This window comes from Mercenaria mercenaria, chromosome 18 (assembly GCF_021730395.1).
Source record: "Mercenaria mercenaria strain notata chromosome 18, MADL_Memer_1, whole genome shotgun sequence".
Classification (NCBI taxonomy): domain Eukaryota; kingdom Metazoa; phylum Mollusca; class Bivalvia; order Venerida; family Veneridae; genus Mercenaria; species Mercenaria mercenaria.
Genome location: NC_069378.1, coordinates 26,120,832 through 26,136,761, shown reverse-complemented (window position 1 = coordinate 26,136,761; position 15,930 = coordinate 26,120,832). Strand labels below are relative to the sequence as shown.

At 34.4% G+C, this 15,930-nt stretch overlaps 2 protein-coding genes across 2 annotated transcripts; both read right to left on the bottom strand.

Annotated features, from left to right (window-relative positions):
• Positions 1-582: 582 nt before the first annotated feature.
• Positions 583-3,875, bottom strand: LOC123538952 (macrophage mannose receptor 1-like). The gene is made up of 2 exons (XM_053530538.1): positions 3,799-3,875; positions 583-3,248 (listed from the first exon to the last, which is right to left on the bottom strand). Exon 2 carries the CDS (start codon positions 3,174-3,176, stop codon positions 2,364-2,366), a length of 813 nt encoding a protein of 270 aa, XP_053386513.1. The 5' UTR covers positions 3,177-3,248; positions 3,799-3,875; the 3' UTR covers positions 583-2,363.
• Positions 3,876-10,459: 6,584 nt separating this feature from the next.
• Positions 10,460-10,897, bottom strand: LOC128550530 (snaclec coagulation factor IX/factor X-binding protein subunit A-like). Its single transcript, XM_053529741.1, has one exon. The coding sequence runs from the start codon at positions 10,895-10,897 to the stop codon at positions 10,460-10,462; it is 438 nt and encodes a 145-aa protein (XP_053385716.1).
• Positions 10,898-15,930: the final 5,033 nt, after the last annotated feature.

The window sequence follows — 15,930 nt, the reverse complement described above, 5'->3', positions numbered from 1 at the left end:
TAATCAAAGAGCAATAACACAGTGAATAATCCTCAGACCGAAATAAGAAGATAATATGTTTTATTCTTTTTAGGAGTGAAGCTTGTTATGAAGTTTTGCTAAATTCCAGTAGGTGGTTGCTGAGAAATACTCCAGACAAAAATTGCGGGACAGATGAACAAAGCGTCGTCACAAGTTCATATCGGATCCTATTGATGTATCGGGCGAAATCGGTGTATATAATCGATCGATTAAGGTTACTGACTTCGAATCACTTGCTCTTAAATGACGTTGCCTCGAAACCTTTCTTGGGGTATATATTTATGAGAAAGCTGTCCGGGTCGGTGTTTCTATCAACATGGGCACATTGGGTATATATCACGGAGAAAATAAAGAAAATATAACATAGAAACGTCTTTAAAACACAGCGGATCCCAGAAGGATACATAAAATAAGAAGTATCTTTAAAACAAAAACACACTGCCGAATTAGTCAATGCACACTTTAAGCTACGAAACGTGCATGCACTGTGCGCTTTTACATACGATCAGGTTCTATAAAGCAAAACAAACTGTAGTTTTTAAAGTAATGTTTTTATGCTTCATATTTATGTAGAACATATATTACAGATCACATATATTACATCATAATTATACTTATCATAAGCTAGGAAGCTTTGACAAAAATGAGACTAAAATGGAGGGGCCGAAAAGTGGACTTTGATGGCGAAATGACCATTTTTGAAATCGTAAAGGGATACGAAATGACCAAAATGGGGACGAGTTGACTTGGGGACGAGTTGACTAGGGGACGAGTTGACTGTAAATCGTATACTCCGTATCAAAATGGCAGAGGTGAACGCAGGGGATTCAGGTTTATTACGTTTTACAAGCTATTTCTGCTCCGCAGGAGCCTTGCAGCGGATTACTAACAGTACAGCCCAGAGCACCTGCACACCCCATAAGAAAATATTATCTATTCCATTCGGAAACCTGTGGAATATTTCATCCACCAATCAAAATGTACAGTTTTAATCAGCTGTTAAATGACATTCACTCAGATATAAACAGGAAGTAAAAGATGAAACCAATACAGACCTTCGGCCGGAAAAATCAAATGATAGAATATGAGAGAATACATGTTCAAATAGTGTCAAACGTTTCATTATAAACCCGAGCGTTTTCGGCTTAAAAAACCTTTTCAAGAGAAGGATAACTCAAAACAATAAAATGGTGTATTTTCCGCCTGTACATCTACGGAAACTATCCTTGTTTTCATTTACTAAGAAGGACATGGTAGGTATATGATTTGATTTTAGAAATGATGATTCTCAACCATTGTTTTGAGAATGGTTTATTTGAAAACAATCACTTCTAACAAGAATGAGTTCAACACGTATAAGCAACTACATTAGTTTAATTTGTTAGAGTTTAATACAGAAATTAATATTTGTTAAAAAAGATTTAAACGGTATTGAAAATGTTAAAACTCTACTGAAGAAGTTTGCCCTCGAAAATTTCCACAAAACACTAAATAATTACATACACTCTGCTTATCAGATGTTACCATAAATTAACTGTCAACATTATAGTTCAGGCATTACACTTACATTTCGAAAGCACCGGAAATTGATTAAACTATATTTCGTAAAACTGGACACTGTCGCGACTGTTATAAAATAGGAAGGTATTTACTGTTTTAAGAATGCCATTCAAATATGCTATTTTAGTAATTTTTTAAGCATTTGTCATTATTACGCTAAAAGATTATTATACATATATGTATGTCCGGTCGTTATTTCATTAGTTTTATCAGTTGCCCGGACATCTGTAACATTGACAATGTAAACGTGTGTATTTTTTAAATTGCATGCTACTAGATTTATTCAGTTATCATCATTATAATTGTTCTTGCATATCGAAGATCTTAAAACGGTTAAAAGAAAGTAGTATGCTTATCATAATGGAACACTCAAAAGTTCTGTCTTAAAAGAAGTAATTTAAAAAAAGAACTCGCAGAGCTTGTATATTTTCAACTAAAATGCTTGCATGTAACGACAAATATAATATTCAATGTATTTTTTTATGAAAAATGTGAATGAATTTTAAACTTTATTGCCTGAATACTAATTGAATACTAATACGGTAAAACAGAACTATTTAGTTTAATCAAATGGGTAAAAAACGAACGAGATATTTTGCTACTATTTTCAATTTCTTTCAAATTCAATTTTACAAGTAAAAGATAAATAAGCCCAGACAGTTTATCATTTAAGAAAGTATAAGAATTTTGATATTTACGGACTGCATGTGTATCCATTTTCTCTTTATAACGAATTATCTCAAAACGTCTTTTTTGTTCTTTTTATTGAAGCAGTAAATCATTCAGTAAGCGACCTGACACACAAACTGGAACATCCAAGGACAGTTCCCATCGTACCAACGCCACATATTTGAGTCTGCGTTGGCATTTCTAGCATACAGCATGCACAGCTCGCTAGGTCCATTATCAGGATCATTGTCGCCCCAGTATATGAAGGACGGATCTGTAGATTTATATCCATACGCCCAAGAACCACCTTGAACGGATCTTCGGCCATCTATCCAGACCCGGTTGGCATTGCTTCCAGATAACGAAATTGCTGCAAGAGTCACGTTCACGTCATGCGCCTTGATTTCAGAGTCAACATGCACGAGATGCCCTCCATCAATTCGGCACACTGCTTCAGCTTCGTCCCATGTTTTCGGTCCAGCGTAATATTTCAAACAAAACCCAAACTTAGTTACAGTATAATCAGTTGGACAAAATTTCTCACACACCTTATAATTATACACAAGCCTTGATAGTCCCTTCCGCTCACAGAGTGTAGTATTTCCACCGCAATTTCTGGTGCGTGATTTAGCCCCAATCTGTCCATATTTATCAGCGCTAACATCACAGTCAGACCACTGACTCCAGTCTGTACAAGGATGTAGCCGACAAAGCTCCCTTGCTGCCTCCTTAACATCGTTTTCTATATTCTTCATTGCTTTACCAATCACTGTCAAGATAGTAATGTTGAATTCGGATCCAACGTCGACCAAGGTTTGGCCGTTTATGTTGTCAATTGTCCTGTCTCCGTAGTCTGTGGCTGGTGCGCACGTAATGTGTGACACCATGGTAGCAAAAGTAAAAGCAACAATGGTTGGGTACTGCATGGTTTTTATTATTGATAGTGTTGTAATTTTCTTTTTATCTGAGACAAGTGTCAAACATACAACCGGCCGCCACTGAAATAAACATATACTATATAAATATTACACATGAAAAAGCTGTATACCATCAACGTGATAGAGGAAATAGTTATTTTAATCATGTGTTTGTTTCTTGTCATCAGCTAGGAACTAAACTAGTTTATAGAATATATGGATACGTTTTTGAAAGCTCTCTTGAAATTTTATTTACACTTTTTAACCGTAAACAAGTTTGTTTTTGTAATTTTTGTTTCGTTTTGTAGACACAAACAGAACATGATTGAAATGATTACTTACAATGAGATATTAAAAACTCATTTCTGTTAATAAAGTGTATTTGTGACGTAAACTACAGGTATAATCTAACAAACTCAAAAGTGTTTCCTCATTAATAAAACCTTAGCGTTTGAATAATAGAATTACGACTTCGATAGTTAAGATGGCAATATCTATGTTTTTAAGCTAAACCTATATCCTTGTTAGCAATGTCAATTAAGAACAGTTGAAATGTTACAATAAATTGCATAGACCATGGTTTTATCATACGAGAGAGTTAATATTAAACCATTTTACGACTCTTGCTTACCTTAAAATCGAAAACTTTATCCTTTTTTAAACCCGTTCGTTTTGTTTGCAAATTCTGAATGCAACTGAAATTCTCGGCTAAAATTATCGGAGTGTCAAAAAACAAAGAGCAGTTTGTATTTTTAAAAGGATCAGATTGAAATATTAACAATCAACAGTAGAGATGTTACTTCAGATTTCATATTGAGGTAAAACAAAAGACATTGTTTTTCAAAGTTTGAGAGAAAAGAAACAATGAAACTATGAAACTATGAAAGGCACCCTTACTTAAATTCGAACAGGAAAAGAAATCTACAATGTTTCAATTCAGTTTCATGGTTTACAATTTCAATTTGTGTTAACATTAATAACCATTTCCAATGCTCAGTTAGATCTGTATTCTTATTTGCAGTAATTTATTTTCTCTTCATTGTCTTTATTCTATACGTATATCATTCTAGTCCGTCTCGACTTTTGTTTGAAAACAATAAAAAATAATAAAACAACAATAAAGAAAGAAAATAAAACGAAGAAAATGCGGTAGATATTTGTACTTAAGTTTAAACTCATTTATTGTCGTTCGAGTATGGTGATAATATCTTTAAATTAATTTGTAAAAGGCTGGTCTCTACCAAATAGAATGTAAGCCTCCGCTGGTCTAGTCACAAGTAGTCCAAATATAAATAGTGCTTAACTTTTTTCCTTTCCTCGTGCCTTTTCTCAACAGCAATGTGCTTACATTTACCCTAACGCGTTTCAGTATGTATCACTTTGCATTCTTTCGAAATCGGCATGTCCCTATCACATGCTAGGTAAAATGGCGGCGTAAGAATTTAATGTCTCGAAAAAAGAAATTGAAAGAAGCGAAAAGTAGTAAATTCAGCGGGTTGCATTTAACGAACCGTAGTATTCTTACATAAAAGTTAACACCCCCTTTTCTTTTTGTTTTTTCTAAAGTAGCGATCTAGTTCTTTAAGGGAATATTAGTCTCTGAAAATCTGATATGCTAGAAAATGTCGAGAAAAACCGTTATGAAGTAAGTGGATTTATATGAAATAAAGAACAGCCGGATTAAGTGGTGTTCAGCCTAAAACGGTCGAGTCCGCTTCCTGGAAAAACAGTAAGAATATCGTTAGAGAAGGTTCCAGCGAAACTCCATCGATTCTGTAATCAATATTTTCCCGCCACGCATTCTTCTTTGATTTTGTGTGACAGTACATGCTTCAATAATAGGTAGGTCTTAAATTCCACTCCACAGGGATTGAGCTATTTTGTTTTCTATCTTGCCAATGCGTATATTAGGGATTCGCCTGGTGGAGATAATTTTTTAAACTGTCCTGTGAGTTTAAATATCTTTTCTTCTTTTATCTCATCTAGTTATAGGCCGGCATGTCTGACCTAAATTTTAAAATTGCTATATGACATTGACAAGGCTCGATTATGTTTTGTTTTAATCCGAAATCTAAGTATGAATTAAACAACAAAAATAAACAACATGTTCTTAGGTAACTGTTGTAGGAAGAGTTTGATAACTGATCAGAATAAACTCCTGTAAGTATCTAGCATAGTGGTCATTATACTTTCAGGGCAGCCATAAATGGAACTACTATTAATAAGTTTATAGACATGACCAAGGTGATATATTAACTATTGAAGTCAGTGAATATTACCCTCTACCGGTCTGTGTACTTGAATACTTACCTCATCATCAAACATTAACTGTTTCACAATTTCGTGAACTGGAACGATTTTGTGATAAAAATAATGAGGTAATGCTGGATCGTCGGTGTATTATCTTGACTAACGGCAATTGTTTCGTCATTGAAAATATAACCCAGTTTATCCAACATATTTTACTATTTTTTTGGCCAAAATGATTCTTACTTCTCCCTCAGAGTATGAACTTAGAGAAAGAACTATAATAGAGGGACTTTTTTGCATTTAAGCAGCTGCCAACAACACCGATCGTTATACAAATTTCAAGAATGTTTTGTGTTATATCTTTTACAGAGAATCGCGGTTATAAAACTTTATACATGTAGAATGTATGATACGTTGCCTGTGATCATCTCTCAGTCGTTAAGTCATATAGAATAATACGGTTTATTGTTTAACTTGTAGCACTTGTGCTCGTATAGCAAACGGAAATTACCAAAACTGTAGTAGGCATAGAGTACTGGGTATTTGTACGGTATCTATAAATTATCTAAAGCATGTCGTAAGTATCAATAGTCTTATAATGCATTCATCAGCATATTTAGAGTCTGAGAAAAAAACACCCACACATTTTAAGCACTTATCCATGTTATCAGAAAGTTTAATTCTTATAAGTTCTTAAGGGGAACAGCAAAAAGATGTCAACAACCCGAAATATCTATTTCTAGGGTATACATGTTGGCAGATGCGAATATTCTATTCTGGTGACCTTCATTTCTATTGCTGTCGTTTTGCTTAATTTTGAAAAATGGAAATTTTGTTTTCTTTACCGTTTCAAAATACAAGTCAATTTGGCCAACGCCATCTACACTTGAAACGGCGTCACGAAAAATATTACCACACTAGTGTAATAGACAAAGTTAGTTGGTATGTCGACACTCCGATCTGGATTAAATTTTGTTTTTTGAGTGTCTTGTGTTTTCAATATTTGCCATTGTACAAGGAAGATAAGAAATATGAAAGTGTATTATGTTCCTGCTTCTGTTTTGCAAAACTGACATCAAAGGCTTACATCTACAGCGTAGTTGATAAACTACAAAAACTTTTTATCTATCACCAAAACTTTTAACAGCTTCAAAGGACGGGATACGGTGTTACTCCTCATGTTAAAATGACTTACAAGTTAGAAAATATTTGCACGGAGACGTAAACAAAATTTTTCCTTTTTCATGCCTTTACTTGGATTTGATTGTAATAAAACAAAGAGATATGTGTGTAGTTTAAAAAAATTATCTACAGCTTTCACAAGCGTATGAGTGCTAGTGAGATTAAAAAGGCTGATTTTGATATCATTTTCTAAATCAACAAGGAGAAAGTTTGAATAATATACACTCTAAACATTAATGATTAACGTCTCAAACAAAAAAATAAAACAAAATACATTTCTTCAAATAGTTAGATAAAATGTATTTTAATAAATAGAATTAAGAAGTCGTTATTTTAAGCATAGTTGACAAGTTGTAAGTGCCTGGCCAGTTTAAATACTTCAAAGAGGGTATTAATTTCCGTCTTCTTTTAAAAGAAAAATGATTTAATCTGTTAGAAAATATGTTGTTTAGATTTCTTTAAGGTGAACTATGTTTAGATTTTATCTTAGGTAGAAATCTAGACACAAATAGAAAGTTGAAGGACTTTTACCAGTTATAATTTTCAATTAGGTGCATTTAACATGACTCGTTTCTCGCCCTAAATACGCTTGTTTTGTGAATTTGTGAGGGTATTACTTCAAATACTTATTGTGATATCTTGCTCAAAAATGTAATGACAGATTCAGCATATTTGATATACCGTTAGTCCATTGGACCCACATCCCTAAATGATATCGACTCAACAAGTAGGATGGTACTTATGGAACGTTTTTTGATTAATTTGTCTGAAGATCAACTAATGTTTTAAAACTGAAAGTAGGAGTAGACTCTAACAGTAGAAATATATAATACACGGAGGATACGTAATTTGCCGTTTGTCATCACCATTCCACAGCCTTAAATTACAAATCTATTTATTGAGATGTATGCCTCACCTTGTGTAACAAAATGGACATATTTGGTGTAAGAATTAGAAATAGTGCCTAAGTTTTTCAGATCATAGGTATGAAGTTAAAAGGCTTCGAGATGAAGATATATGTATATATGTTTCTCAAAAATAGATACATTAACAATATTTTTACCAGAATCGTAGAGTTATGAGCATTTAATATTTTCATGTAAAAGAAAATTTTGTGATGAAGGAAATGTAATTCTTCTTGGACCTGGAGAGCAGAAACATTAAAGGGACATAATAAAGCGAATATTTTCTACTTGGGTGGATTTGATTTAACATTCAACTGTGATCTGAATTTCTAAATAATGATCCATGATACTGTTTCCTAAAAATATAGAACAACTGGAACAGTCCTTTAACAGCAAAAAGATGCTGTAGCAGATTGAAAATTGTTAAGCTTAAACTGGGACTCGAACCCAGGACCTCTCACACCTAAGGCAGACACTCTACCACTTTCCTATAACAGCAGTAGCTATAGCTAAGCAGTTTAAGTGCACAGATTACATTACGTGAACTGGAACAGTTTTGTGACAATAACACATAATCGGCCTACTCTGGATTATCGGCTGTTCGCTTTGTTACCTAACGGCAATTTTCGTGTAAAGAAAAAATATAATCTAATGCTGCAAACGTTTTAATCGGTCAAAACTGCCCAAATTTCTCTGACGTGTTTTTTAGAGTATGGACTTACTAACTGGTAGTACCAGTGAAATATAACTTACACTTAATCTTATATATTTGCCTTTTTAGCAGCTGGCGAATGGCAAAGACAGCGGGTTTTGTCCAAATATAAGCAATTACTTTACCAGTTTCGACAGGATATCAATTGATAGGAAATTACAGTTACAAACTAAATACCTTTCTGCAACACATGGAAGCATTAGCATTCACTGTCAATCGGTATTATGACTAAGATCGACGATCATTTATTCATTCATATAATTTATAGACAACTTCCATTGTTTACATTTTTAATCGTAACCGGTGCTTTTGTACAAACCACTTTTTTTTGAAAAATCGAAGTATGCGAAGAGCTATGGTACGGTCTCTATAGGAATGGATACAAAATTTGCTTATTTCGATATAAAACCTTCGCTTTATGTTCATAAGTTAGCAATATTATTTTGTATGACATTGTATTAATCATTGCTACAGGGATAGAACAGCTGCAGCCCGTTAAGTTTTACCCGTCGATGGATGTGCCATTGCTTAACTCGGCTCACGACTCTACGTCAAGTTGGTGTAATGCCATGCGGACATTCAACATGTACCAGTAGGGTCGAAAATATGTGGGCCAACTTTACCACATAGTAATAATAGATGTGGGTCTTATAAATATAACTTGAGCCTTCTGCTAACTGGCAATGCCTGAAAACGACTGCAAATATCTTGTGTTACTACGAGGTTTGATGCTTCCGATAGCCCGATCGTTAGATTTAGCTTTAGGTTAAATGATATTTAAAATCATAGCAGCTTTACCGGCCAGGCAATCAAGCCCGTAATTTATTTAGTCGAAACATTGTTAGAGTGGAGCGACAGCTTTAGTTTTTGTACTAGAAAACAGGAAAAAGTATCAACCTTTGTATATACTCTCTAACAAAATGGGTCTTATTATTAATATGAGGGTGGTTCAATAATTTCTGTAAGTAAGTCTCTTCCATAGAAATAATTGAACATAACAGAACTGGAGGTTTTTTTACAGTGCAAATCGGGTCAAAATGGTATACCGGGAGTAATCCTCGTAAATAGGCGAGCCGATTGAGCGGTAGTTCGTTAAGATATTGTCATCTACTTCCGAAACACTTGCTTGTTAACGATGGTGCTTTCAAACCTCTATTTAGGTGTACAATAACTGATATGATGAAGCCATCTAGCTTGGTTACGGAAGATCGGTTGTTATACCAAGCAAGATTAGCCCGCCCATGCATGAAACAATGCTTGGAGTGGCACATTGGGTATCATATATACCGCTACAGGAATGTGTTGTGCATGTGGTACATTTTTTAATTTGGCTATTCTGGTAAGATCTATTCTTATTTTTAACTATTAGGAGGTATATATTTTGATTTTAGTACTGAAAAATTTGAACATTGTCTTTAGAGTATTTTATTAAAAAATATCTCAAGGAAGTAGAATTATTTGTACCAAGAGGCCTGCACTGGTTCTTTCTAGGAAAGATCGGTGCTATTCACCGGGCACGTTAAAGAACCAGGCTGTCTATTTGAAAAGAGCTAGTTACGCCTTACATGTATCTAAAAAGGATTTCTCTCTATCTGTCTGGGGGCTTAATCTCACTCTGTTCCTCTGGTCAGATCGCTCTGTGTCTGTACTAGTAGAGGATGAGTGGCTGCGTTTGCTATATGTCAAGCGCTTTTGACAATGTTTATTATGAAAATGTTGCTATATATAACTGGTATAATAATGATAATAACAAAAATAATAACAATATATAAATCTTATATTATTATGATTATAAAAAGAATACAAATGATAATAAAATGATAATTAAAACAACAACAACATTAATAATAATAATAAACATAAACATAATAATAATAATAATAATAATGATTATCATTATTAAATAGTGTTATTATTTCAGTAGCTCGATCTGGGATGCAGTATTCGGCTCGAGCGGACTTTGTCCAAATCGAATCTCACGAGTCGCACAAATGCCGAATGTGATTCGACCAGGCAAAATCTATGAGGGCCGAATACAAAGTAACTATTTTCATAATGACGCTTTTATTATATACTGTACCATTTTGTTTGTAGTTTTTTTAAATATATGAACTCTTTAATATTTATCAATATTTATTAAGTATCAGAATTTTCAAATGTTCAAGCTAAATGCGTATTCATTTTCTCTACATGAAAATAAGTCTCTAAACGGTTGTGTTCTTTTTCTTGCAGCAGTTAATCATTTACTTAGCGACTTGACACACAAACTGGAAGTTGTTAGGACAATAATAATCGTACCAACGCCACATATATGAGTCTGCGTTGGGATTTCTCTGATACGCCATACACAAGTCGGATGGTTTGTTATCTGGGTCATCGTCGCCCCAGTATACAAAGGACGAATCTGTTGATTCATATCCATACGACCAAGCGCCACCTTGAACGGATCTTCGGCCATCTATCCAGACCAAATTAGCATATGTACCAGACAACGAATTTGCTACGAGAGTCATGTTCACCGTATGCGCTTTGATTTCAGAGTCAACATTCACGAGATGCCCTCCATCATTTCGGCACACTGCTTCAGCATCGTCCCATGTTTTCGGTCCAGCGTAAAATTTCAAACAAAATCCATACTTGGTTACAGTATAATCTATTGGAAAAAATGTCACACACCTCATATTCATACGCAAGTATTGATATCCCGTACCTATCACAGAGTGTAGTATTGCCTTCGCAATTTCTGGTGCGTGATTTAGCTATTGTCGTCTACTTCCGAAACACTTGCTTGTTAACGATGGTGCTTTCAAACCTCTATTTGGGTGTACAATAAATGATATGATGAAGCCATCTAGCTTGGTTACGGAAGATCGGTTGTTATACCAAGCAAGATGAGCCCGCGCATGCATGAAACAATGCTTGGAGTGGCACATTGGGTATCATATATAGCGCTACAGGAATGTGTTGTGCATGTGGTACATTTTTTAATTTGGCTATTCTGGTAAGATCTATTCTTATTTTTAACTATTAGGAAGTATATATTTTGGTTTTAGTACTGAAAAATTTGAACCATTGTCTTTAGAATATTTTATTAAAAAATATCTCAAGGAAGTAGAATTATTTGTACCAAGAGGCCTGCAGTGGTTCTTTCTAGAAAAGATCGGTGCTATTCACCGGGCACGTTAAAGAACCAGACTGTCTATTTGAAAAGAGCTAGTTACGCCTTACATGTATCTAAAAAGGATTTCTCTCTATCTGTAAAGTATTGCCTTCGCAATTTCTGGTGCGTGATTTAGCCCCAATTTGTCTATATTTATCAGCGCTAACATCACAGTCAGACCACTGACTCCAGTCTGTACAAGGATGCAGCCGACAAAGCTCCATTGCTGCCTCCTTAACATCGTTTTCTATATTCTTCATTGCTTTGCCAATCACTATCAAGATAGTAATATTGAATTTGGATTAAACGTCGACCAAGGTTTGGCCATTTATGTTGTCAATTGTCCTGTCATCGTAGTTTGTGACTGGTGCGCACGTTATGTGTGACATCATGGTAGCAAAAGTAAAAGCAAGAATGGTTGGGTACTGCATGGTTTTATTATTGATAGGGTTGTAATTTTCTTTTCATCTGAAACAAGTGTCAAACATGCAACCGGCCGCCACTGAAATAAACAGATACTATATAAATATCACACATGTGAAGGCTATATACCATCAACGCGATAGAAGAAATAGTTATTTTAATCATATGTTTGTTTCTTGTCATCAGCCAGGAACTAAACTAGTTTATAGAATATATGAATACGTTTTGAAAACTCTTTTGAAACTTTATGTACACCTTTTAATCAACAACATGCTTGTTTTTGTATTTAATTTGTTTCGTGTTGAAGACACAAACAGAACATTATTGAAATTATTACTTAAAATGAGCGATTAAAAACATTTCTTTTGCTGGTGATGTTAATAAAATGTATTTGTGATGTAAACTACAGGAATAATCAAACAAATTCAAAAGTGTTTCCTCATCAATTAAACCTTGCCGTTTCAATAACAAAGATACGACAGTTAAGATGACAAGATCAGTGTTTAAATGCTAAACCAATATCCTTGTTAGCAATGTCAATTTAGAACAGTTGAAATGTTACAATAAAATGCATAGAACGTGGTTTTATCATACGAGAGAGTTAATATTAAACTATTTTACGACTCTTTCTTACCTGAAAATCGAATATGTTATCATTTTTAAAACAGGTGCGTTTTGAATTCTGAATGCAACTAAAACTCTAAGCTAAAAATATCAAAGTGTCAAAAACAAAGAGTAGTTTGTTTTAAATGGATCAGTTTAAAATATTAACAATCAACAGTCGAGATGTTACTTCAGATTTCATAGTGATGTAGAACAAAAGACATTGTTGTTCAAAGTTTGAAAGAAAAGAAACAATGAAACAATGAAAGATACTCTGACTTAAATTCAAACAGGAAAAGGAATCTTGAAAATTTTCAGTTCAGTTTCTTTGTCATTTACAACCAGCATCAATACTACTTTGTGGTAACCTTAATAACCATTTCCAACGGTCAGTTAGATCTGTTTATTTATTTGCAGTAGTGTAAATAATCTCTTCTTTGTCTTTATCATTCTGGTCCGCCGCGACGTTTGCTTGAAAATAAAGAGAACGACCGAAGAAAATGCAGCAGAGAATAGTAAGTTTAAACTAATTCATTTTCGCTCGAATGTGATGATAATCTTTAAATTAATTTGTAAAACTCTAGAGTTCGCTTCCTGAAAAATCAATAAAGATATAGTTGGAAAAGGTTCGGGCGATTGTGATCCTGACGTTAATGGTCACAATGATAGGTAATTCGTAAATTTAACAGGGACTGAGCTATTTTGATTTCTATGTTCTGACATGTTTTATCATGCCCTTAAGGGTGTTTCTCTCGTTACTTTGTCTTCTGCAAGAGCATTGAGTACATACGACGTTGGTTCTTAAGGATTGCATTTATATAAATATACAGGTCCTGGAGCATTTTTGTGTTTTACTCAAGATGCCTTCCATTGCCTTACGTATATTAGGGAATCACATGGCGGAGATAACTTCTGTTTACACTGCCCTGTTAGTTGGAACATGGTGTTGGTAAGAGTTATGTTATGTGCACTGATTTAAGCTTCGCAGTGGTGGACTGTTCCAAGGCGGTGTCCCAATGTGTTCCTTCATTTGTACGTTTTGTCCTAGTGTAAAGCTTTGTGTGAGTTTGTGTTTGTTGGTCGTTTGCACGTCAGCTTCCTACATTAAGGTTTTTGGAGGCTGCGTTTTTGAACGTGGCTTACCCTGTTTGATATTTACCCTTGTTTTGTTCCAGAAAAAAAATAATACCACGGATTTCCATCTGATAGCATGTCGATACACTGAGGGGTTTGAGCGAATCACTTTTCAGTGCTTCTTTATTCATTTGCTTTTAAATTCCGAGGAGTACTAAGTACATGCGCTGTTTTCATTTTTTTGTCTGTTAAGCTAAAACACTCTAAGTTCTATGATCGGATGAAATACCGAAACCTACACACATTAGAATAAGAAGTAAACAGACGTAGTTATGTCTACGAAGTGAAATGTAGGAGGATTGAAGGAGAAAGAAGAAAGAAATTAGAGGCCCTTTTTTGGCTGCTTTGTTTTATCGAGAGAGATAGGAAACCTTCTTCTTCGGATTAATTAAAGGATAACATACAGCTTTAATGTATCTTTATTATTGTTGTTTGTCATATGGCCAGAGGAAAAGGTCACCCAAACATTCAGACAACTACTTACAATATACTCACACTAGAGTTTCATATTGTACCTTTATGTTTCAAGCATATGCCGATTCGTATTATGTGGAATGTTTCTTTTTCTTCTTTCATGTCATCCAGTTTTAGGCAAAAGTGCCTGACAGTGTCCTAAACCTCTTAACAAAGTTTTAATATTGCTAATAATATGACGTGACGGGGTTCAATCCTATTTTGTATTAATCCGAAATCTAACTATATGAATAAAAACACACGTTATTTTACAAAATTTTCGAGTACTCTTGTTGGCAGATGCGAAAGTTGCATTCTGGCGACATTCATAAATTTTGTAAATTCGTATGTCGGCACTTCAATGTAGAATCTTGTTTTTGAGTGTTTGGTGTTTTCCATTTGCCATTTGAACCGGAATGATACATTTACTTACAATATGAAAATGTTTTATGTTCCTGCTTCTGTTTCGCAAAACTGACATCAACAGCTTACATATACGGCGTAGTTGATAACTTTAAACAAGTTTTCTCTAGCATCTAACCTTAAAACAGCCTTAGAGGTATGGATATATCTGTGTTACTTCTCATGTTAAAATGTCTAACAAGTTAAAAATAGTTTTGCACGGAGACGTAAACAAAATTGTTCCTTTTTCATACCTAAGAGTAGTTTGTTTTAAAAGGATCAGTTGAGATGTTACTTCAGATTTCATAGAGAGGTAAAACAAGAGACATTGTTGTTCAAAGTTTGAGAGAAAAGAAACAATGAAACTGAAATATGCCCTTACTTAAATTCGAATAGGAAAATTAAGTTGCATGGTCGTTTACACCAGCATCAATATTCAATTTGTGTTAACCTTAAAAATCATTTCAAATGCTCAGTTATATCTGTATTCTTATTTGCAGTAGTTTATATTCTCTTTTTTTTTGTCTTTACGTATATCGTTCTAGTCCGTCTCGACTTTTGCTTGAAAACAAAGAAAAAACTCGTAGAAAATTCGGAAGAGATTAGTACTTAACTTAAAACTAACTTATTTTCGCTCGACTGTGATGAGAATCAGCGTTTTCCCGCTATGCTTTCCTCTTTGATTTTGTGAAACGGAAGAGGTCTCAAAGATAGGCAGTTCTTAAATCCCACAGGGACTGAGCTATTTTGATTTCTGTCTTCTGACCTGTTTTGTCAGGCTCTTAAGGGTATTTCTCTCGTTGCTCTGTCTTCTGCAAGGGTATTGAGTAAATACGACTTTGGTTTTTAAGGTTTGATTTTTATATAAATATACAAGACATAACACGCCTTCTGTTGTCATTGTGTTGGTTAAGGAATCACATTGCGGAGAGAACTTTTATTTACACTGTCCTATGAGTTTAGAACATGGTGGGGGTAAGAGTGATGTTAGTTGCTCTAACTAAAGCTCCCCAGTGGTGGTCTTGCAGCTGTTCCAAAGTGGTGCCTTTATGTGTTCGTTATGTCCTAGTGTGCTAACTTTGTGTGATATGTGTTGGTAGTTTGAACGTCTGCTTCCTCCGTTAAGGTTTGTGGAGGCTGCGTTTTTGGAACGTGGCGTTCCCTATTTGATAGTTATCATTGTTTTGTTTAAAAAACAAAACAAAATAATACTATGGATTTTCATCTGATAACACTGAGGAGTTAGAGCTAAACAGTTCTCAGTGCTTCTTTATTCATATGCTTTTAAATTCCAAGGACTGTATGCGCTATTTTTATATTTATTGTCTGTTTACCTACAGTACACAACGTTCTATGATTGGACAAAATACCAAAACTTACAAACAATAAATAAGAAGTGAAGACTAAGAAGTTAGGACTAAGAAGTAAGAATTAGAAGTTAGAAGTAGAAAGATTGAACCAGGGAGAAAGAAGAAAGAAATAAGAGGTCCCATTTTTGGCCTTTCTGCTTTATCCAGAGAGTTTCCAGATTATACAGCT